This window comes from Aristolochia californica, unplaced genomic scaffold (assembly GCF_029961685.1).
Source record: "Aristolochia californica isolate CCGP_79_NKW_82.1479 unplaced genomic scaffold, dmAriCali1.0.hap1 SCAF_11, whole genome shotgun sequence".
In the NCBI taxonomy this organism is placed as follows: Eukaryota; Viridiplantae; Streptophyta; class Magnoliopsida; order Piperales; family Aristolochiaceae; genus Aristolochia; species Aristolochia californica.
Genome location: NW_027181782.1, coordinates 6488966 through 6513306, shown reverse-complemented (window position 1 = coordinate 6513306; position 24341 = coordinate 6488966). Strand labels below are relative to the sequence as shown.

Here is a 24341-nt window from a genome sequence, read left to right as displayed (position 1 = left end):
TTGACTTGTTCTGCAGGTGATAGATGGGATATGACGACTTATCTTACACCAATTCTAAGCACAGACTAGTAATGAAGTATAGATTAGCTAGAACAGGAAACAGAAATTATATGCTTGACAGGATTGGGAAATGTACTCCGGAAGAATGCTAGTCTGTACTTACATAGTAGATGAATCAGATCTGTTTTCGTCTGTAAAACTCCACAAAGAACTATTATGTTTATAGCTTCGGAGAGTCCACAATACTTAAAAAACACCGAGGAAAAAATAAAAATCACACAGCATCGAAAGGCACACCTGATGAAATGGGAAGAACAAATCTCACAAGAACTTGATCAGAGCCCATATGACAACTATCAGAATCACAATACCGACCACTGCTAACAGCAAACACATGCAAGAGCACCCTCCCTTTGTACGCTTATTGAGGAAAGCCAGTTTCTTCTGCACCCTCTGCATTTTCATAAATTTGGGAGGATAAATAAAATCATCTTAAAAGATTGTGGCAAAAGAAGAAGGGGAAAAACCAGCAATTTTAAGGCTTTTCGGGTGGTTACTACAGCGACGCGTACTACAGCGACGCGTACTACTGAAATAGAACAGAAATAGAACCTGTAAACGTGAGTCAGTTGTATCGACATGCTGGTCCAGGTTATCCTGCACAAAACATGCAAGACATAAGAAATCTAGAAGAATTGAGTATGGGTATGAAGGAAATGGAGACATTCAAGGGAAAGAATTAGAGAAAACATACTAGAAGCCTAGTTTGTAGGTCCAGTTCTTCATTAACAGCCAATGCTATGTGCTTGGTGCTGATTACAGTTTCTTCAAGCTTTTCAAGACCCTCATCTTGCTCTGTTTTAGACAAGAAAAAGGTAAAATTGAAATACATGTATATGTAACGCAAAAGAGTTAAAAGGATATTTTATAACTTGCCCCTCATAATCTGCCTTTGTAGACCAACAAGCCCATGGTTGTCCAACCCTACTGCTCTATTAATCTCATCAGCTGACTTTCTATCCTTTCCCAGTAAATCTTCCCTGGTCACATCAATAACAATATCCATCAATCACCTACTTTTGTCTTCACCTTCCAGCTCAATAACAAGATAGAATGCATCTGAAGTAAATAAACATGTCACGCTGCTTCCTTATGCTAGAAGGACATACTGGAACCAATGTAATATAGCTAAATAGATAGATGAGAAAGAACCTCACCTGCTCACCGCATTTGCCATACTTAAAGCAGAAGCCATCTGGTTAGCTTTGGATCTTAAATTAACCAGCATGTCTTGACGCTTATGTAGCTCTTTCTCAGTTCTGTGTACACCATAACAAACATGTCAGATTACTGTCTTAACAGTTGACCTGTAGCTTCAGAGCAACTAGCACATCATGCATCAGGCACTGCAAGCAAGCACACTTGTGTCACAAAATTTACAGGCAGCAACACCACCATTAGCCATGTCTCATCATTGCAGCTGCAGAGGTGGTTTTATTCTAATGCATCTTATATCTAAACCAAAGTTGTTTTTTAGGTACAATGGAAGAACTGTCAACAACTTCAATCTTTGGAGTGATGAAGGTCAAGAATACTATTTGTGGGAGTTGATCACTAAAGACAACCATGGCAAGGACTTTGCACTATCCCAACAGAGACTATGAATGAATAGGCATTGAACTGCAAGTCAAAATTTCAATTAAAATAAAACCTTTTCTCACTAGACAAAAAAAAGAGAAGATGTTACTGCAAATATATGGCACAACTGATAATCCTACATTTCTTTTTTATGTGCAAAAGCTAAAGCTGATAGCCACTTCGGAAAATGAACCATGGATTTTTTTTTTTAACTGAGAAAAATTCAAGCCATTCACAAAAGCTAGAGTTAATTTCCCCTTACTTTGTGAGAAGAATACTGTCAACCATCAAATAATTAATTCTTTTTTTCTTTTCCTCAAACAAGCACAAAAATTGAAAGCTAAGCACATACATCGGCTGCTTGCTAGGAAGCTTAGACAGAAGAGACTCCAAGCTATCCAGTCTGGTTCGAAGAATGGTTATCTTCCTCCTTATTGCTGATAAATGCCTCTGAGCATCAGGCCCAGACACAGGCAACGAGCTCCTCTCAGGAATACTTGCAGTAATGTCATCTGCAAGTTTAGCAGCTTCACTAAATTCTCTCAACCAGGAATCTGAAGCAGAGCCCATCACTGCCAAAGAAAAAAGAATAAATGATTGTCATTAAACAATCCTGCCATCTTTAGACATAGTAATTCAACAAAAGCTGTCAAAAGAGACATCTTAAACACACAAATCTATAAGACATGATTGAGTCATACACAATTCATGACATGAGATAAATACGACTAATACAGATCGCAATGACAAGGAGTTTAAATTCCAAATACAGACTAGCATTCATTGAAATGACAAAAGACTCGACGGAGTTAGAATTCCAAATAGAGACTAGCACTGATTGACATGATAAAAGACTTGGAGGAGTTTGAATTCCAAATAAAATAAAAATTTTTGCACCCCAAAGTATTTTCGTACATGAAAATCGGTGAAGCATCTAGAGCTGCATAAAAATTCTGTCTTACTTTATTTGATAATGGTACTAACTGGAGAAAGAAAATTCAAAGAATCCCATATAAGCCCCCAAGAGCAAAGTTTATTTGACGAATTACATAAGTAAGACTTCTAGTCACGAGGTTTTAAGCACGTAGAGATGGTAAACCTTTATTCCCCTCACAATGAAGTTCCTTGACTTTACTCTGGATATCAGATCTATCCTAGAACCAAACTACTAAGCATTTCGAAGACATTAGTTCTTAGAGGGATATTAAAAAATTTAAATAAATCTACTAAAAATAATGCACATCTAGTTAATTTTTTTTTTTAAACTGATTCTGAATAGATAAATATTCCAAAAACATATATGAGCCCAACTATGATTATAGATATTATCATAAAGACCGATCCATAAAATTCTACCTTTTTTTTCTTGAAATGATAAAAGTCTATTTCTGTACTAGTTACACATTTAAAAGAACTCACAAACCACATCAGATCAGGGAATTTATCACAATTAATCAGCTGTTTCGTCGTGAAATTGGTAAGATCTAAGATAGATTTCTCAAGGAGATAGAGTCAATTGTGCATTATACTCTTATAATTCCATGAATCATAGGGATAATTGGTGAAAGAGAATATACTTCAAGACTTAACATTTGCAGGCCATATCTCGTTTTCTGAACTTGAAATATCAAGATTAAAACTATTGCAGTAGCCATAATTGCTATCAAACCATAAAAAAAGAATTATGCCATTTTCCATATTGAAGTTTCCTAAGTTGGCTAGTCATTTTGGGATGGGCTTTAGACCCAACTTTACATGGTATCAAAGCGGGTACCCATATGTGGGCCTATACCTAAATTATCCACTTGTAGAGCCACAAAAGAGGGCCTACACATGAGGGGGAGTGTTAAGGAATAGTCCTACATAGATTAGTGAGTACAAAGATCTCGAGTTTATTAGTTGGGAAAGAGGCTAGTCATTTTAGGATGGGCCTTTACAATGTTTCCTCATAAAGTGTCAAGCCCCATTGTTCTTTACTTTGTTTTGAAAAAGATTATTTTGATCAACCAAATAAAAAATTGAACCACACATGTGCTGCATGTTTTGCATCCACAAAATTATCATGGAACTTGTCGTTGCATTCCAGTAAATGCTCTTGTGTTAAATATCCCTCGTAATATTGATTTCTAGATTAAGGGAATTTTTTTTTTTGAAATAGTGATGATTTTATTGCAAGAAAAAAGAAATCACATCAAGGAAGACATCCCTTTACAACTAGAGATTGCAGGGAGGGACCCAATTTTGCACAAGAATCAGTAACCAAGTTGGTTGATCTAAGAACATGAGACCAGGTACACGGAATAGAAGATACAAGATCTAAAATGTCAAGAAACAAGTGCCAATGACGCCAGGGTGGGAAAGTGGAGGACGAACACCACCCAATAACCACCTTGGAGTTGCCTTCCACAATGAGTGGGCCACTAAAACGCTTGTGGAAGATGCGGAGGCCGTGAAGGAGACCAGAGAGCTCACTTGTGGTAAAGTCCGCAATACCAAGAGGTCTAGACTAGCAGACGAGAGGGGTGCCCTCAACATTGAATATCGGACCACTAAATCCCGCAATCCCAAGGTTACCAAGTGTGCTTCCATCAGAGTTGAGCTTGAACTGACCAACCGGAGGAGGAGTCCAACAAGTCACCAAGGGGGGGTGGGGGGGGCGGAGGAGCGGACATCTGAGCGATTGCACGCCAATTGGTCCGGAGGGGGACACTCGTCAAATAGTCAAATTCCTTCCCGGTGTGCATCCAAACTGAGATGAGGCTGGTGACAAGGCAAGAGACTTCAACAACTGTGTTGGAGACACAATTAAATCTTCGAGAATTTCTTTCCTTCCAAAGGCACCAAAGGATGTGGGCTACACAGGCAGATAGGAGAAGCTTACACAATTTGGGGAGGCAAGCGCCAAAGGAAAAACGGCACATAGCACCGAGATCATGGGGAAGGCAAAATTGGATGCCCACACGGCTGAGGAGAGAAGTTCAAACTTGCCAGGCAAAAGAGCAATAAAAGAGGAGATGACTAACAATTTCATCTTCCAAACCACAAAAGGGGAAAAGAAGATCCGGAGAGGAGTTGCCACAATGAAGGAGATTATCTCTGGTAAGCATTTTGTTGAGGCAAGCGCTCCAAAGGAAGAATTTCACCTTGTGGGGGGCCATGAGACGCCAAGTGATAACAACTAGGTGAGTATCGGAAGTCCTAGTCCATCCCATAAAAAAATTGTATGCCAAAGAAATAGAGAACCACCTGTTGTCCTTAGGGAGCCAAATCATCCGATCTGTCACATGATTCCGAATCTTGGTTGAGGGCCATCAATCAAACCACAGACAGAGATAGCTTCATCATCAATGAGGTCATGCCTTAGGTGAAGATCCCAAGAGCTGTTGGCCCAAGCATCAACAAGAGAAAGATCACGACAAGTAGTAAGCTGCAAAAGCGGTGGGAAAGAAGAGATGAGGGGGCCGTCACCCGTCCACCAATCAGTCAAAAAATTCAGGCCGGATCCGTCATCCACAAAATAGTGGATAGCGGAGCGATAGACCCAAAATAAATGGAACATAGATCTCCAAATGGGGGAGAGGTGACGTCAGCTGCCATCAATAATCCACCTAACACCAATCTGATGGAGTTTGGCAATCACCATCGGTGTCCAAAGAGCAACTGAAACGGAGTTGAGCTTCCAAAACCACTTGAGAAGAAGAGCTGACCCCATTTCGTTGGTGCACCTAATCCCTAATACTCCTATAATTTTTGGTTTACAAGCATCCTCCCAATGACCAAGTGGTAATGGAACTCAATGCTGGTGCCACACCATAAGAATCTCCTTTTAATCAAGTCAATGTGCTAACAGATTGAGTCGGGGCAAGTAAAAAATGAGAGAAAATAATTCGGGATTCCAGCAAGGCAGAAGTTGAGAAGGGTTAGTCTACCCACCTTGGAGAGGAACCTACCCTTCCAAGTAGACAGCTGTTGCTCAAGTCTCTCAACGACAAGGGCCTAAAGCCCCTTGGGCCGAGGTAAGTGGAAGGGAGAGTTATGATTGAGCATGCCAAAGTGTCTACCATGCGCTGGAGAAAAGTTTGGATAAATATGAAGTCCCAATAGAGTCGTTTTCCTCCAGTTAAACTTTTGACCCAAAGTAACCTCAAAGAGACCAATGAGAGATTTGATTATGTGAATTTGATCTAGCGTGCCGGTCCCAAAGTAAATAGTATCATCAACAAACTGGAGGAAGGTATTATTTATGGACTTAAAGCGAAGTCCTACAATGTAGTTTGAGAAATCAGCAATGTGATTATGAAATTTGGATTTTATAAGAGCCATTGTGGTCATTCCATGTTTGTATCGAAAAGGCAGTTTGGAATTGTTATTCTAATTGTATGCATAGATGACATTCTGTTGTCGGGAAGTGACTTTGAAAGAACAGAGCAAGTTAAAAAATATTTGACAACACAATTTCAGACAAAAGATTTAGGACAATTGAAATACTTTCTTGGTATTGAGGTAGCTCGAAGTAAGCCGGATATAGATTTATCCCAAAGAAAGTATATTTTAAATATGTTGCAAGAGTATGGTCTCTTGGGTGCACATCCAATGGATACACCCATGGAAGTTAATACTAGCCTTCATGATCCTCATAGTCCTAATTAAGGATAAGACACAGTATAGACACCTAGTGGAGAAGTTAATTTACGCTGCTATTAGAAGTCTACATATATCTTTTGAAATGGGAATGGTTAGCCAATTCGTAGAAAATCTGAGGAAAAGACACTTAGAAGCTACTCATAGGATCCTGAATATTTGAAAGGGGCTCTAGGGAAAAGGTTTATTGTACACTCCTCATGGGAAGATTGATATGTTGGGATACTTTGGTGTAGATTATGCAAGATGTCTAATAGGTATGAGGTCCACCATTGGGAATTGCTATTTTTTTTAGGTAATCTAGTAAATTGGAAGAGTAAGAAACAGATAGTAGTAGCAATATCTAGAGCAAAAACATAATATAGAGCAATGACTTACACAGTGAGTGAACTTATGTGAGTGAAATCGATACTTTTTGAACTCAGGTTTCACATTATAGAGCCTATGATTATGTAGCGTAACAATCAGACAACCATCTTTATAACTAGTAATCCAGCTTTCTAGGAGAGGACTAAACACATTGAGATACAATGCCAGTTTATTAGAGATGCTATCATGCAAGAACAAGTTATCACTCCATATGTAAAGTCATTTGAATAACTTGCTAATGTATTTATCAAGCCACTTGGAAGATGTGAATATTTGGTGTTTTATGACAAACTAGGTCTGTTTGAAATTTACTTCTCAGCTTAAGGGAAAGTGTTGAAATACACTTATGGGGGTATTTGGGTCATTCCTGTAGTTATAAATTTCTCACAAGGGTTGGAGAAGGTTGTTCTTCGTAAAGTTTCAATTATTATTTATTTCTGACTTGTATTTGAGAAGTTATGGAGGATTTTATAACCAGGGGCAATTCTGGTTTTTTACTAAATCTCACTGGAAGTGATTTAATAAAAGGGAGAGGGCTTGATTTCTGAGCCCTAATGTGAGCAGCTTATTCCGCTGCTTCCTCTCTTCTTCTCTTCTTTCCTTTACTTTTCCATCTTCTTTAATTTCAATCTCATAACTTTTCAATATGTCATTCAAACTACTTTTAAGATAATAGAAACATCAAATTATTACCTAAGAAAAACAAATCGTTAGTGTCATAATGGTTAAAAATAATTGGCTTATAATGGCTCTTAGAAATGAAGGAAAAGATGCACAAAGCAGGAATAGATAGTCAAAAGACAAAAGATCAAATAGTAAAACCTTGAAATCTAAAAGGAAGACGAACCATCTTTTTCTTTTTCTTTTTGAATGGTAAATAAGAAGCGTCATAATTCATTGAAGAAAAGGATAAATGGACAATGTTCCCCCACAGATTACATTTGTGGATTGGGCCTTTGTTTAAAGGCTGCCCCCACCCCCAACCTCTCTCTCGGGGAAAAAAAAAAACAACAATTCCCCCATGCAATGAAACAGAATGGCATGAAAATAGTAAGAAACAAATATTAAATGATCATCTAAATAAGATTTTAGTAAACAAGTTATCAATAAACCGCAAATTATAAAAAATCCAGAAGGGAATCACACCTCATTGATCTTATCTGTCGACAACTCCAATCCTATTACTTCTTTTGTATCTTATTTGGAGAAAAATATTGAGAGTGAAAAAATGGTAGAGATGGTGATTTCGGAGGAGAGGCTGTAAAAGAGGAGGGATATTACCCCCAAAGAAGGAAAGGAAGATTGTGTGAGGAGAAGCCGCCGATAGGTGGAGAGATAGTGGGAAGAAAAAGTAAGAGAAGGCGCACTGAGAAAAGTGAATTGACTGAGGGGAATTGAGAGGATAGAAGAAGGCAGAATGCTGATAACAGAGGGTAAATTTACTCTGGAGAGTCGTAGGATGTCGCAAGGAGGGAAATACGACAGTCTAGGGAGCGATGGATTTTCGAAGGCATCGCTTTGGCGAATGGATTTCCATGGTGGACTAAGAGAGAGAGAGAGAGAGAGAGAGAGAGAGAGAGACGTACCTGGAGCCGGAGATGGAACGCCTGATCACCCAGCGAGGGAGACTCCTCGGCGACGGCGAGAATGAGGCTCCTTTTCCTCGAGGGACAATATGTAAATTATTGACATTGGTTTGACATTGATTAGGATATCTCCTATAATCCTCATTAGTTTTTGTTGATGCTTCTTATCGGCATATATTATTGTATGAAGGGAGTAAATTTTTGCATTTTTATAGGATATGACTATTGCACGGCTGATCCAATACGAAAAACTATTTGGTACGAAACATGCAAAACAGCTAACTCAGCTTTCCGATCATGATCGGATGGTTGTGATAACCGTTGATTGGACGACTGAGATAACCGTTGATCATGATTCTATGGCGTTGAGATAGCGTTGATCGGACGGTTGAGATAGCCGTTGATTGGACGACTGAGATAGCTGTTGATCATGATTCTATGGCGTTGAGATAGCGTTTCACATGTTTCGCATCAGACTGTTGAGATAGCTGTTGATCAGACGACTGAGATAGCCGTTGATCATGATCCTATGGCGCTGAGATAACGTTTTACATGTTTCGCACTAAATGGTTTTTCGTATTGGATCAACCATCATAACTACTGGTTACTATTTAACTTAATCATAGAAGCGAATATACTCTTCTTAAAGTTGTGAAAAAGGGATAGGATATTCCTACTCCCAACACACCTCCCATTTGCAACTTGAGTTATGTTTGGAGAATCCAAAAGACACATGTAGGGAGGTTTTATGAATACAAAAGAATATACTTCTCTATTTGGCAGAGTACTACATCAAACATTATGTTCACTAAGTTTTGGGGGAAAAGTCACTTTGGAATTTCAAATTTGGAGGGAAGTAACCAAAGGTGTTCTTACCTTTCGATGATTTCAATGTGCAAGATTCATTTCAAAGTAAAAAATCATACACAATACGAAAACACAAGATTTATAGTGGTTCATAATCATCTCCATTGGTTGCTAATCTACTCTCAATGTATCTTGCACCTCAGATTTGATTCACCATACTTGGGGGGTCATACAACATCCACGTAAAATTGCCTCAAAGGCCAATTCTAATGTTACACAAATAGGGACTACCTCCAGTTAATTGACTGTAACAACCAATTTATAGACCACATCTTTACATAAATTTACCAAAGTTAACCAGACTCTCCAACTTAACCATAAAAGGTCTTAATAAGAAATTAGGGTATACAAGCTTACACCCACGAGGGATTTTTAGAACAAACTAGGCTACACCAGCTTAGACCCATGTTAGAAGACAAGAAGACGAATGACATACTTGTAATTTATCTTATGTTCTTAGTTTTTAATTTCAGCCTTTAGGTTAAAGGGTATTTATATAATATTCCAAATTCAAGTCATTATACAAAGGTTAAGGGGGAGCATTAAGGATCACTTTGAAACCCTAAATCGTCCAACCCTCTTATCCCACTTTGATCTGTCTTCTCTCTCACTCTTATTCTCTCCTCAATCTTGCCATCTCACAACTCATCCTCTCTTCCTCCTCACTTCACCTCGTTGTCACACAAAACTCCCTAAGGTATTGCTAATGGAATCCTGAGATTTAACATGGTATTAGATTAGATATCTTATGATCAATGATATCAATAGGTGATTAATGTCTCAAGTCCAATAAGTATAAAATTTGCCTTTGTGATTATTCTTCATAATTGAAGTCTAGAGAACATGGTTATATCCCAAAAAAAACTAGAAATATTTTTCCTATGATATAAATTGTTAAGAAACTTTCATATAAACTCCTATTAGTGCCTTACTAGGAAATTATGTGGATTTTTTTAAAAATTTCCAAGGAAAATTAAATGGATTTGTTAGTGCCTTTTCCAGGGAAATAAATGAAAATTAATAATCAATCTCATACATTACCGTACTTATCCGATAAAATTTTGGTAAAATAAAATATCAAATATAAAATTTAAAAACTTTTTTATCTAAAATAAAATATCAAACATAAAATTTAAAAACTTCCTTATCTAAAAACAAATTGGTCCTGCTAAATCAACTATTGTACTCTACATAATTGTCTCACATTTAAGCTACTATATTATTACAAAAATGGTTAGCTAATCCAATTTGTTCATTTCTCCTTCTTCTACTTGATATTGAGACTGCAGATTGGTTACTTAATTCCTCCAAATCATCTTTATCTTCTTCTTGATCTTGTCCAAATGCTATATCAATCCCAATAACTTCTATTGGTTCCTCTCCTTTAATCCTTTCATTGTTGCGATCTAATATCCGTATAAAATTGTGAATGATACAACATGTGATGACAATTTTTAGTTGTCTTATATAGGTATGGAAGCGTTTGATCCTTAATTACAAATTGTTGCTTCCACATACCAAAAGTCATCCCAATTGTGCTTAATGATGAATGCTGATGGTTGAATAACTCTGTTGCAGTTTGAGGGAGATGAGTTTCACCATATTTATTTAAATGATATCTAGTTGAACGATAAGGTGCCAAAAAACTAAGCAAGTTAGCATACCTAATATCTACCAGGTAGTACTTTCCTGCAATATGAAACAATAATAATGATTAATATAAATAAAGGTAACATGTACAAAAATAAATAAATAAAATAAGTGTATTACCTCTTCGAACGACAAATTCGTTTGGTGCATCTAATGCATGCATGAAAGGTGAATTCCATATTAAAATTATAAGCTACCATCACATTTTTTTATAAGAATTGTTTTTGATTCCAAAACCCAGCAGTGTCATTGCCAATAATATGGGCCTTTATGTAAATCCCATCAATTGCTCAAATGCAATTCTTAAATTTACACATTGAAAGTTAATATAATTATTTTTAAATGAATAAATACACAGATAATAGTTACATTAGTTGTTTACCTTGAAATAGGGATAATACTTATCATTACGCGCTATTTTTGGATCAACATTTCTAGTTGAAGAAGGACATATGTAATCATTTTTCAATTTAAGTATCAACTTTAGTATTCTATTGAAATATGTACTAATAGTCCAAATTGAGCATATGAAACATTCCACTGACATTGGATATATTTGGCCATGACCTATGGTAACCATGAATATAGCAACTCGTTCTTCAACTTTAATGTTCTTGTTGTCCACAAGAAGTCTCATCCTATACACATGTCTAAACAAATGTTCATATGTTCCAACATTAAGCGTATATGAGCCCTTCCACCCAATCCAATTTTTTTGAGGCACGTATACATTTTTAAAATAAATTGATATGATAACTAGGGAAGTTGCTATTACTCCTAAAGCAACAACAACTCTCTCATTGGTAATAATCACGGTAATCTTGACACCTATATGATGATAAAATATCAATACCAAACTATATAATGAACACATAAAAATGAAGAACTCATTGATACCAACATGAAAAATTGACATATATAACTAAGAATTCATATTTAACATTAAAATAGTCGTTCCCATTGTTAACAAGACAAATCAAAACCTAAAAGTCAACAACAAAAAAACTATAATATAATGATTACGACATGAACAAATTAACATGGTTTCTTCCTAACTATTATCCTCCTATTACATCCTCCTAGAGGAACTTTCAAAAACTCTTTTTTCCCCATGTCATATCAAACAAATAGCACTTTATTTTCATTTGTATCAAACAAAGGAGAATGGTGGCAAAATTTGGTGTCCAAATTAGGGATTTCTTGAACAGAATCAATCCATTTATTTGATTTTGAACCATTCCCAACTTTTGCCAATTTTTGAATTGCAGCAAAAAAGTTGTTCAATACAAGCCATCATAACTTCATCCCTCTTCCAAATTACTCGAGCTCGATGTTTACAGTTATTCAACAAAGGAGTTTGATGGCCTTGGCTATGGCTACTAATTGAGCCACCTCCATCACTTGATCTAGGTGTTTCTTCGGTCCCTGAATCCATTACACCTTCATATCGTATTTGCACTTCATCTTGCTGTTTTTGACTAACTTCTATAGCTTCATTTGTTTCACTTTCACCACTTGCCATAATAGCAAATTTTTCAGTTGCAAAATTTTCTCCAACCATAGTATAGATGAGTTCATGGTTGTGACAACTTTGATGCCTAAAGAGCTCAACATCTTGTTTTTCTACAAAAAAAAAGTATAAAAATAAAAGTTAACGAAAATGTCATCTAAATAAACTCTTCCCAAACATGTGCAGGCACTTCTATTCACTTATTTTCATGGTCCCAAATCTACCCACTTGATGATAGTAATTATGCCATCCTTCTATATTATTTTTTCAATTTTTTTGACGATTGATAACATTATCTTTCATCTTTTCTCTTCCCAATTTTGTCTTTGAATTCTTGTAGCACACTAGGTCATGTATCACTCCACCATTGGTCATTTCCTAACATAGATCCTTTATGGACCTCCTCTAACAAGATAGTAAGCATAGTCATATCATCATGAAGAGTCCATGTTTCATATGGTCCCTGTTGTCACTTAGCACGGCCTTCATACATCTATACGATAATATAAAATAAATTTTACTAAACTCATTTTAAAAAAAAAAAGTGTTAGTTTAGAATCCCATGACAAGGTCCTCGACCAAGGTGGTGAGAGAGGAGAGCGAGAGATGGAGAGGGAGAGAGTTTGGGAGAAGGGAGTATTAAGAAATAGTTTCACATGGATTAATGAGTATAAAGATCTTGAGTTTATAAGTTGGAAAGTAGGTTTTCTAAGTTAGTTAATCATTTTGGGATGGGCCTTATACTCAACTTCACATGGTATCAGCGCAGGTATTCATATGTGGGCTTCTACCCAACTAATCTATTTGTAGAGCCACAAAAGATAGCCTACACTTGAGGGGGAGTGTTAAGGAATAGTCCCGTATAGTTTACTAAGTAAAAATATGTTAAGTTTATTAGTTGACAAAGAAGGCCCAAACCCGTACGACCAAGTAAGGCCCGTAAGTCCAAATATATGGAAGATGAGCTCAAACCCATAAAACCAAAGAAGGCCGACATCTAAGAGAGAAGGAAGATGGGCTCTGGGCCCACAAGGAGAGGACCCCCTACCACATCTATAAAGATTTAGCTCACACGGGATCTCATTTCCCTACTAGATGCTTCTCAAGACACGTCAAACTTTCCATTGCTATCCCGTCTACAAGATACGAGCGGAGGCACTGGATAAGGCAGAAAATGGCTTTTCTTCATCTTCCTCGTTGTTCTCTTCTCATTTTGCTTTCGCTGATGATAGCTGTACTCTGCGCCCATGGATGGGATAACAGTAGGAGGTCCTCTAACCGCGTTCCACCGCCGCCACATGCCAATCAGAACCACCGCCAAGGTGCCATCGTCCCAGACAAGGCGCCACCTCCACCAGCGTTTGCTTACATTGAGAGCCAGTGGCTTCCTCGCTATCCAACTGAGGAATCGCTACCTCCATAAAGTTATCTCACCGATAACTTTGCACCATCAAACAAAATGATGAAATTTTTTTATTGAAATTTTTTATCTGTAATTTATTTATATTTCTGTCTTCTTAATTTATTCTCTTTATAGTTTCCTGTTAGAATAATAAAGAACGGAATTTTTTTTCTTATTCGTGATTACTCTCTCATTAGACATGTTTTTAATTAAAAAAAGAAGTTTTTTTTTCACTTTCACAGTACACCTTTTGTATGATTTTTTATTTGCTTGAACAAACCCTTAACCCGCCGGAGAGCCTCACTGACGGCCCGGCGGCGCAGGCTGTTTCCGTTGGAGCAGAGAGTATGGGGGAGGGGGCTGGCGCCTCCTCTTCCTCCTCTGTTTCACGACCTGAAGATGGCGAAGCCAGGGAGGGTGGGGTTTGAGGGAGTAAGGAAAAGATGAAGCAGGTGAAGGACTGGAGAACAGTCTGGTTGAGTTGGTACCGCCGCCTCTCCTTTTTCATTCGCAGTGGAGGAGGGAAGAAGAATGTGCGGAAGGACTGACGGCATTGAACAGGAAATCCACAGATCAGAGTGAGAAGGTGGAAGACGAACATGAAACCAAATGATATATATAAGAATAATAATTATTTATTATTTTAAGATTTTTTAGATTTTTTTTCATAATAAAAAGAGACGAAATTGGTGTCTTAACAAATGTCAAATTTATAAATGGAAATCTCTTGATTGCTTTAATAATTTTTTAGTCTTAATCACCTAAAATATTACTAATTTTTATTTTCTCTTCTATTTTCCATTCGTTTTCCAAAAAATAAATATGTCTCTTTGTTAAGCACCTAACCAATACATACCAAAAGACCGATCTGGTAGGTAATGGAAAGCTAAGTACTTAACCCAGGACCATAATACTCTTCTATTTTTTCTCTCATTTTTTATAATATTACATTCAATCAAGAGAAGATAAATATAATAAACACTACATTGATATTTAGTGTGAGAGGGGCTGACTCACTTGTCACAAATGGAAGATTTCCAAGTCCCTTTAGTATTTTCTTCTTTTCAAGAATTAGAGATAAAATACATTACAAGAATAAGAAAGTGAGAAAAATAATAAGCTACAATGAACAATTCTACTCTTATATACAATTAGTTAATATCATCAAGAGTAATACAAGGATAATACAAGGATAATACAAGAATAATACATAAAAAAGGTAGATTACTTACTTTCTTATATATAGTCAAACTTGTTATTGGCAATATCATCAAACTAAAATACTGGGAATATGGAATATAAAAAAAGATTAAAAAATATTAAAGTGGGGAGAGGAAGCAGAAATGTAGCAACATATATTACATAAATTGAGAATATAACAATCACAATTGAGGATAGAATTAGATGAAGAAAAATTATGAGAAAAAAATATTAATTAAGATAGAATAGAACAAGAAAGAAGGGGAGAAAAAAACGAATATCGAAAGTGGATTGATGTTTCAATAAGCTATCCTTTGGTGCATTTTCCTTGGGCATGGAAACCACTGGAAATTGAATAATGAATATCTATTACTTATACAAGCATATGTTAAAGAGAACCGGAACAATTTCGGTTTTGAGTATAACACTTTTGAGTGACTCCCCTTAGTTATTAAGAATTTGTTAGAAGGTACACATGAAGGATGGCACAAAAGGAAAAAAGAGAGAATTCTTCCCATACGTCTAGAGGTGGAAAATGGGGTAAATAAAGTGATTTTCATAAGGATGGCAAATGGTGTAATTATGTAAGATGATGTATGTTTACTTATTGTCTTTTTTTTTCATAAAGCTTGTAGTCCTAAGTGCCTTGTAGTCATTGTAAACCTCCTCCCACAACTATAAATAAGAGTTTCAAGGCATGGGGTAGAGCATCAAATCTCTCCTCTTCTCATAATACGTCCCTACCCTATTCTCTCTTTTCCCAAGAGCTCTCTCCCTCTTTCTCGACTAACAATACCTCCCATTCTCTTCTCTTCTCCATTTTTTTCACTTCCTCCTCCTCTCTTTCTCCACCACCTTGATCAAGGTCTTCCACCATGGAATCCAAAATTTCACATTGTATCAGAGCCAATGTTTAAGGATTCTAAGTCTCTCGGTTAAGGTGTTGATCATATGATTTATCTCAAAATAAGTATATTTTATAAAGATAATTTAAAATTTGATGAAATTTATTAAAGTCCAATTTAATAAGGATAAAATTTCATGTCAATCTGATCTTTATTTAAGGAGATATTTGCATTGGAGTTTGCAAAGTCAAGCTAAAAAATTAAGATAATCAAGAGCTCATAAAAGATTCAAGAACGAATATTTTGGTGTCAAATTAGGTATCAAATTAATTATTTTTGAGTCTAGTTTCATTTACAATGAACCGTTTGTGATTCTGAGCTATATTTTGGGAGATATTGATATTAGAAGTACCAAAAGTCAGCTCTATAGAAAATATCTCATTTTTCTATTTTCACTCCTATTATATCTCTTGGCATTTAACGTGAATAGAGTTTCCTTTTCTCCTACAATTCGAGTTTTTTAGTAAAATTTTCATCTTATCAGAGTGTTTTGGTTTGACTTCAACACTATCTTCTTGATCCCATAAATCTCTTATCTTTGGAAGTCTAATTTAGGAAAATGCTGCCGATTCAGGAAAATCTATCATTGGAAAGTTTCTATTTTGATTCTGTTTGATCTGGAAAGTATTCCAAATAGGAATTCGTCGAGTATTTTATTAGAAAATTTCCTCATATGGACTGATCAATTTGGATGCAAAAACTTGTAATTAAGTTTTGCAATTATCAGAGTTTTTATAGTCAATGTTGTTTTCAAGTTTTGTGTTTTTTACTTGGTTGTATATTGCATCTTCAACTCCAAAAAAAATTGCTCATCTCATGAAATTATCTTGAGGTCATACTTGGTCAAATTTGTTAAGTTGTTTTTCTTATCGTTACAATCTCCTTCTTATTATCGAGGTAGTTATTTTTCCTTTGTTACATTCCCCACATACCCATCTTTATCGGTTACCTTTCTCCTACCATCCTTTTTTACTCTCGCATACCCCTTTGGGGCCTACCTCGTGTACGTTGCTTCGGTTGATTTCTTTTTTTTTTTTTTACATACGGGTGTTTTAAATCCATTGAGACTTTTTTATGAGTATCCTTAAGTGAGTTTTTATCGTTGTCCTTTGAGTGACATGAGTTATCCTTTTAGTGATTATTATCCATACTTTTCTTTGAAATCCTATGAGGTTGGTTTTGACCTTTTTTATACATACATCACCCATCTTATTTTTTGAGAGTCTATGTCCGATTGAGTTCTTATCCACGAGACACCTTATGTTTTTGTTTTTTTTTTTTTTATACAATTATGTTTTTGTTTCAAGATGGGATTACACCGATTCCTTCTAGCTTGAGGAGGAGAAGTAGAAGAAGAAGTACAAGAAAAAAGTATTTTATTTTACATGCTGGGGTAATTTTTGTGTGACCAAAATATTCAAGAAATGGGGAAGCACAAAAGATGAAGAATTTTTCAGCAAAAGAAGATTGAAGACCAAAAATTCTTTTCATTGCAAGCTGAAGTTATAAAATCTAGATTCAGGGGGAGTGTTAAAGAGCAGGTATGGAAGAGTCTTACACAACTCTTACAATAAGAAGTCTTACAAAGCCAAATTTTTTATGGTAGAGGCTTATAAGAGTCCCACAAAAAGAGGTCATACAAAAGAGTCTCATTTTAAAGGTGTTTTAGTTATATTAGTTTTCTATTTATATTTAGTTGTTCAGTTGTTCTTGGACTTATCTTTTAGTGTTTAATTTTGGGTGTAATTGGGATAAGGGTACTTTTAATTATAATTGGACTCTACTACTTTCCTCTATTATAATAGAGGCTCATGTACTCAAAGTAAAACAAGTCCGTGAAATTTTTCTCTTTTCCAAAAATTCAATAATGGGCAAGGCTCTTCTTGATATGAAAATTAAACTTGTTCTTGTTAAGTTGTGCAGTCTAATTAATGCCTTGCGCAGAGTCAGTACGATATATTGATTGTTGTTTCATTAAGGGTAGTTTGGGGATTTCACACTTGTATTTTAGTTGCCCTAGTTTTCTCATTATATTTGGGGGCACCGTTAATTGGGTTATTATATATGATCATCAGTTGTTGTAGAGAGAGGTTAGAGAAAAATACTTGAGTGTGTGTGATTTCTCTTGTAAACTACTTCATCATCATAATGAACTATTGCAATGGCAAAAGACAAGACATAGTCTCACCTTGAGGCAAACCTGTATAAATCTTGTATTTTCATGCTTGATTATTTTTCCTCTGCAATTATTATTGCTCTCGTTAGTATTAAATTATAGCGTCTAATTCCTAACAGTTATCATTGTGGGAAAATATGTCACATAATCGATACTTGCCTGAAAATCCTTGGGAAACCATATTGGGTGACAACCAACCAAATTTCTACCAATAGTGAAGATATGGTAGAGAACAAACCTGACACGTCCAGAGGCCAAAAAACTATATCCGAAGTAGACTATGATTTACTTCAATGGATGAAGAGTATAGTGATATCTCCCTCGAGCAAAACCTCTTCCATTACTGAAGTTACAACTATCTCAAGTATGATCTTACCTACTTCACCCTCTTCATCCTGGATTATTGACTATGGGGTCTCTAAGCACTTTGATACGTAATGGTAGTCTTCTGAGTTCTATCTCCCCTTGTTTGATTGATAAATTCATTTCCATAGTAGATGGATCCCAAACCAAGTTAAAAGCGATGGGGTTCACATAGGCTACACCCACATTACACTTACAAGATATATTTTTTGTTCCTCGGTTTCCTTTAAATCTTCTATTAGTCAGTCAGTTAACTAAAAGATTTAATTGTTTCATTACTTTTTCTCCTACCTCTTATGTCTTTCATGACCTATAGAGGAAATAGGTAATTGGAGGAGGACATGAACAAGGGGGGCTATACTACCTCAACCAGTCAGTAGTCTCAGCCACAACGAGTTCACAACAGAAGGCCCTTCAATGACACAATAGACTATGCCACCCATCTTTGCAGACTCATAAACATGTAATTCCCTCATTATAGTCTATTTCTCATTTGAACTGTGAAAGTTGTTCTTGAATTTCTGGAAAAGAGAAAAACTTCACTGACTTGTTATAATCTGAGTACATGATCCTCTATTATAAATCGTAGAGTTTAATTACTTTTAAACTAACCTTGTCCCAATTACACACAAAGTCTAACACTTAAATTAAGTCATTGTATAATTAAACAACTAAACATAAATAGAAGACAAACATAACTAAAACACGTTTAAGTTAAAACTCTTATGTGAAACCTCCTTCCATAATAATTCTGGCTCTGTAAGACTTCTTATTGTGAGAGTCCAGTAAGATTCTTCCATATCTGCTTTTCAACACTCCCCCTCAAGTTGGACTTTATAACTTCGGCTTGCAATGAAAAAGATTCTTGATCTTCAATTTTCTTTTACCGAAAAAATTCTTCATCTTTTGTGCTCCACCTTTCTTGAAATTTTGGTCACACAAAAATTATCATAACATGTGGAATAAAATACATCTTTCTTGTACTTCTTCTTCTACTTCTCCCCTTCAAGCTGGAAGGTATCGGTTTAATCCCAGTTTGAAACAAAAACATAATTGTATTTATTATCTCCTCCATTAAGGTGTCCCGAGGATAAAAACTCAATCAGACACAAACTCTCAAAAAATAAGATAGGTAATGTATGTATGAAAAAGGTCGAAACCAACCTCATCAGATTTCAAAGAAAAGTAGTGATAATAATCACTAAAAAGGGTAACACCTATTACTCAAAGGTCGATGATAAACACCCACTTAAGGGTACTCATAAAAAAGTCTCAATGGACTTAAACATCCATATGTCTATAAAAACCCAACCAAAGCAATGCACAAGAGGTTGCTCAAAGGGGTATGCGAGAGTAAGACAAGGACGGTAGGAGAAAGTTCATTGATAAAAAAAGGGTATGTGGGGAATGTAACAAGGAAAAATAACCACCACGATAAGAAGAACAAGATTGTAACGATAGAAAAATAATTTAACAAATTTGACCAAATATGACCTCAAGATAATTTCATGAGGGTGAGCAAATTTTTTAAGAGTTGACGGTGCAAAAGGTATACAACCAAGTAATAAAAACACAAAAATAAAAAAAAATTGACTGTGGAAACTGATAATTGCATAACTTAACTTACAACTTTCTGTTTCCAAATTGATCAGTCCATATGAGGAAAGTTTCTAATCAAATACTTAACGAATTTCTATCTAGAATACTTTCCAAATTCTGTAGAATCAAAACAAAACCTTTCCAATGATAGACTTTCCTAAATTAACACCACTTTCTTAAATTAGACTCTCCAAAGATAAGAGATTTATGGGATCAAAGAGGTTTCAAAAAAGAAGATAGTTTTGAAGTCGTACCAAAATTTTCTGATTAAAAGACAAATTTGGCTAAAAAACTCAGATTTTAGGAGAAAAGGAAACTTAATTCATGTTAATGGCTAGAGAGATAAAAGGAGAGAAAGTTGAGAAAAAAAATAGATTTTTGGCAGAACTGACCTTTGGTACTTCTAATATCAATATCTCCCAACATATAGCTTAGAATCACAAACAATATATTACTAAAGAATCTAGACTCGAAGAGCTTCAATTTGATACTTAATTTGATACAAAAAGATCCATTATTGAATCGTTTATGACCTCTTGTTTCTCTTTGTTTTTTAGCTTGACCATTTTCACCTCCAATGCGAATAATTCCTTAAATATAGATCAGATTGACATGAAATTTTATCCTTATAAAACTATTCTTAAATTAATTTCATAAAAGTATAATTTATCTTCATTTAATATACTTATATTGAGATACATAATCTCGTAAATTTGGATTCTTTAATCTTGCCGAACTGAGTACTCTTTCTTCTTTGGCCAACATAAGCATTGGTTATCCTGTGATTGATATCTCCCTTTTGAAAACTCAGATTGATAATTAGTTGAATAAGTAATAAAATAGACTTACATATATTTCATTTGATATATAATTCTCCATATAAAATCTCATTATTGATTGCATAAAATGGCTCAAAAGTTGAAGTTTTCCACCACTGCTCGAACCTCTATTGCAGTCAAACTTTTAATGCTTCAAATACTGATTTCCCTTTGTAGAAAACTCCGATTGCCAAAATTATTTTTGAGTTGGAAAGTAGACTCGAAGATACTTTTGTCAATATATAATTTTTAATATTAAAATCTAATTATGGAGGTGTGAACATAGATAAAAATAGGTTATAGGACAAAAAAGAGAAAAAGATAGAATATGAACCTAAACTACTAGAGATGATAGTTAAAAAAATGATCACATTATCACAGTACCTGCTCTTATACCATGTTAAGTTTTTGGAAAAGAGAAAAACTTCACTGAATTGTTGTAATATGGGTACATGAGCTTCTATTTATAATAGAGGAATGTAGTAGAGTCCCATTACAAATAAACTATCCTTCCCCCAATTACACCCAAAGTTTAACACTTAAAATAAGTCCTAGTATAATTAAATATCTGAACATAAATAGAAGACAAATATAACTACAACACTTTTAAACTGAAACTCTTCTGTGAGACCTCCTTCCATAATAATTTTGGTTCTATAAGACTTCTTATTGTGAGAGTCATGTAAGACTTTTATATTTTCTCTTCAATAGTTATCAACTAAGTAAACACCAGTGAAGTACTTATTTCCCTCGAGGAAAAACTAAAAGTGTTGCTCATTTTTATTTAAATCATATTGATATGTGGTTCAAAATATTTTATTACATTTGTTGATGACTTCTCTCTGGTTACATGGTTATTTTTACTTAAAGATAGATTGGAAGTATTACCTACTTTCAAATCCTTTTGTGTTACGATCTCTACTCAGTTTAATACCACCTTAAAGGTTCTCAGGTGCGATAATGCCAAAGAATATATTTTGAGACAACTCCAATCCTTTTACCTGGATAATGGAATCATACATTAAACTTCATGTGTCTACATACCACAACAAAATGGCAGAGAGAAAAAAATAAACACATTCTTGAGGTTGTTCGGGCCCTCCTTCAACAAATGCATGTGCCCTACTTCTATTGGCCTCATTCTATCTTTACGACATGCTTTCTCATCAATAGGTTGCCATCTTCTATTCTAAATGATCAGTCACCCTTGTCCTGTCTCTTTCCAACTGAAAACATGTTTTTCCTTCCTATGAAAGTATTTGGGTGTACTTGCTTTATCCATGCCAAATCTCCACATATGACCAAATTAGACCCTAGAGCCCTTAAATGTATTATATGTGTGATATAATCCTTCACTCAAGAGAATGTTCATATCCTAAGATGTGACCTTTTTTGAAGATCAACCTTTTTATTTGTCCACCAGTGCCCCACCTGAATTCTCTCTTGCGAATGAGTTTTCTATGCCTATTGTGCCGATCCACTATTCTGTGATTCATGGATGGGATGACTTATCTTTTTAGCCCCCTGAAGCATTGGCCGACACCTCACTTATAGAGTCTCTAGCTCCTTCAGAGGTAAGTTCTCCTTCTTCCCCTCATTTTCTTGGTCCTCCGTTGATACTTGACCAATTGATCTTTGGAAGGAGTCGAGGTCTTGTACAAGACAGTCTACCTCTCACCCCATCTCCAATTTTTATTGACTCATCAATTATAACCATCTTTTTACTTCCTTGCATTCATATCATCAACCTCTATTCCTTAGTCTTGTCAGGAGGCTCTTCAACATCCATGATGGAAAGTTGCGATGGATGAAGAAATGACATCAATACATAAAAATCTGACTAGGATACTTGTTCCCCTCCCATCCGGGAAACAACAAGTGGGCTGTAAATAAGTCTTCACTGTTAATCACAACCTAGATGGCTCTTTGGCCCACCTTAAAGCTCACCTCGTAGCAAAAGGCTACATTCAATGCTATGATGTCAATTATGAATAATCTCTTGCTGCTAACTCTCTTTGGTCGGTGTTTCAACTCGATGTGAAAATTGTCTTTCTTAATGGAGATATTAAGGAGGAGATTTATATGCAGCAACCACCAGGCTATGTGGTTGAGGGGGAGTTGGTATGTCGTTTACAGAAATCCCTATATGGGTTAAAACAGTCTAAGCGAGCTTGGTTTGACAATTTCAGTCAAGCCATGCTTCGATTCAGATTCACTAGGTGTTATGTGGACCATTCAATGTTTGTCAAGCACACGAAGAAGGGTGTGGTGCTACTAGTTGTATATGTAGATGGCATTATTCTAACGGGAAGTGATACCGAGGGCATAAATAAAATTAAATAGAAGATATGCAGTGAATTCAAAATAAAAGACTTGGGACTCCTCAAGTATTTCATTGAAGTTCTTCAGTTCATGCATGGAATTATCCTATCACAAAGAAAGTAAGTTTTTAACTTGTTTAAATAGACAAAAATGATGGGATGTCGCTCAACTAACACTCCAATGGATACTGTTAGAACATGGGGTCAAGCCCACATGACCAAGGAGAAGGCCCACATGTCCAAGAGAGGTGGCATGGTGGTAAATAAGTTGCCATCTCATAATGATGGCACAAGGATGTAATTAGTCAAGAAGAACATGTCTGCTTATGTCTTTTCGTATGTAAAGCTTGTACCCCTAAGGACATTATAGACATTGTAACATCCTCTAAAAAACTATAAATAGATACCCTTGGCTTGGGGTAGAGCAACAAACTCTCTCCCCTTCTCTTAATTCATCAAAGCTCTCTCTTAGCCTAATGACTCTCTCTCACCCTTTCTCTCTTCTCTACCCGAGCTCTCTCTTTTTACCTTTTCTTCCCTTTTTCTCTTCTCTTCTTTTCCTGCTCTCCCTCTCTTACTTTGCTCGAGGTTCTAATCATGGGATCCTAAATTCAACATGGTATAAGAACTATTGGATTTAGGATCTCCACGTCAAGTAGGTGCTCTAAAGATTTTATGATCAAAGCTACTCTTGAAAGGTTCTTTGTGAAGCAAGGCTAAAGCTTGTTGAGATAAGTTTTTTGTTCTAGATATTATCACTTGTTTATGGCTTCATGCTCTTTGTTTTTTTTATCTCTGGAAGATGATTTGGAGATGATTCTCTTTAGCCTATAAAAGTATTGAGATTTATATTTCTCGGATTGGAAGAAGCTTGTCAAAAGCTGGAATTTTCAGCCACTTTGCTAGTTTTTTGGCTAAAAATCGGTTTGTTGAAATCCAATGTATGGGAAACTACTGTTTGTGGATGCCAGTTTGTTTTAACGAAGAGCTATTCTCTTGAGCCTATTGTGAGTCTAGATTCATTGGATTTCAAAAAGTTAATTACCTTGGTTACTATACTACTCTTTTCACTAGCCAACTCTTTAATATTTGAGGAGTTGGAACTCCACTTAGGTTAAGTTTTTGAAGGAGATTATTTTTCTTCCTGGTCTCGGATTTATTATGAATTTATAGTGATCTTAATAAGCTCATGCATGAATGATTTCACGTACCAAGATTCAAGTAACAAAAAAGTTTCATGCAACAACAAAAAAACTTCAAATTTTGAGTCATTTTATGCCATCAAGAACAAAACTT

At 35.6% G+C, this 24341-nt stretch overlaps 1 protein-coding gene across 1 annotated transcript; it reads right to left on the bottom strand.

Annotated features, from left to right (window-relative positions):
- Window positions 1-106: 106 nt before the first annotated feature.
- On the bottom strand, window positions 107-8324 carry LOC137944353 (syntaxin-52-like). The gene is made up of 7 exons (XM_068790013.1): window positions 8235-8324; window positions 1991-2210; window positions 1218-1319; window positions 937-1040; window positions 755-855; window positions 613-657; window positions 107-453 (listed from the first exon to the last, which is right to left on the bottom strand). Exons 2-7 carry the CDS (start codon window positions 2206-2208, stop codon window positions 322-324), a joined length of 702 nt encoding a protein of 233 aa, XP_068646114.1. The 5' UTR covers window positions 2209-2210; window positions 8235-8324; the 3' UTR covers window positions 107-321.
- Between the last annotated feature and the right edge of the window lie 16017 nt (window positions 8325-24341).

Bases quoted from the DNA above. Each gene is read 5' to 3' on its own strand.
- LOC137944353 (XM_068790013.1), bottom strand. From the start codon at position 2,208: ATGGGCTCTGCTTCAGATTCCTGGTTGAGAGAATTTAGTGAAGCTGCT. The intron at 856-936 runs GCAAGTTATAAA...TGTCTAAAACAG, and splicing joins ACAAAGGCAGATTATGAGGG to AGCAAGATGAGGGTCTTGAA. The intron at 454-612 runs GTTCTATTTCTG...ATGAAAATGCAG, and splicing joins CAACTGACTCACGTTTACAG to AGGGTGCAGAAGAAACTGGC.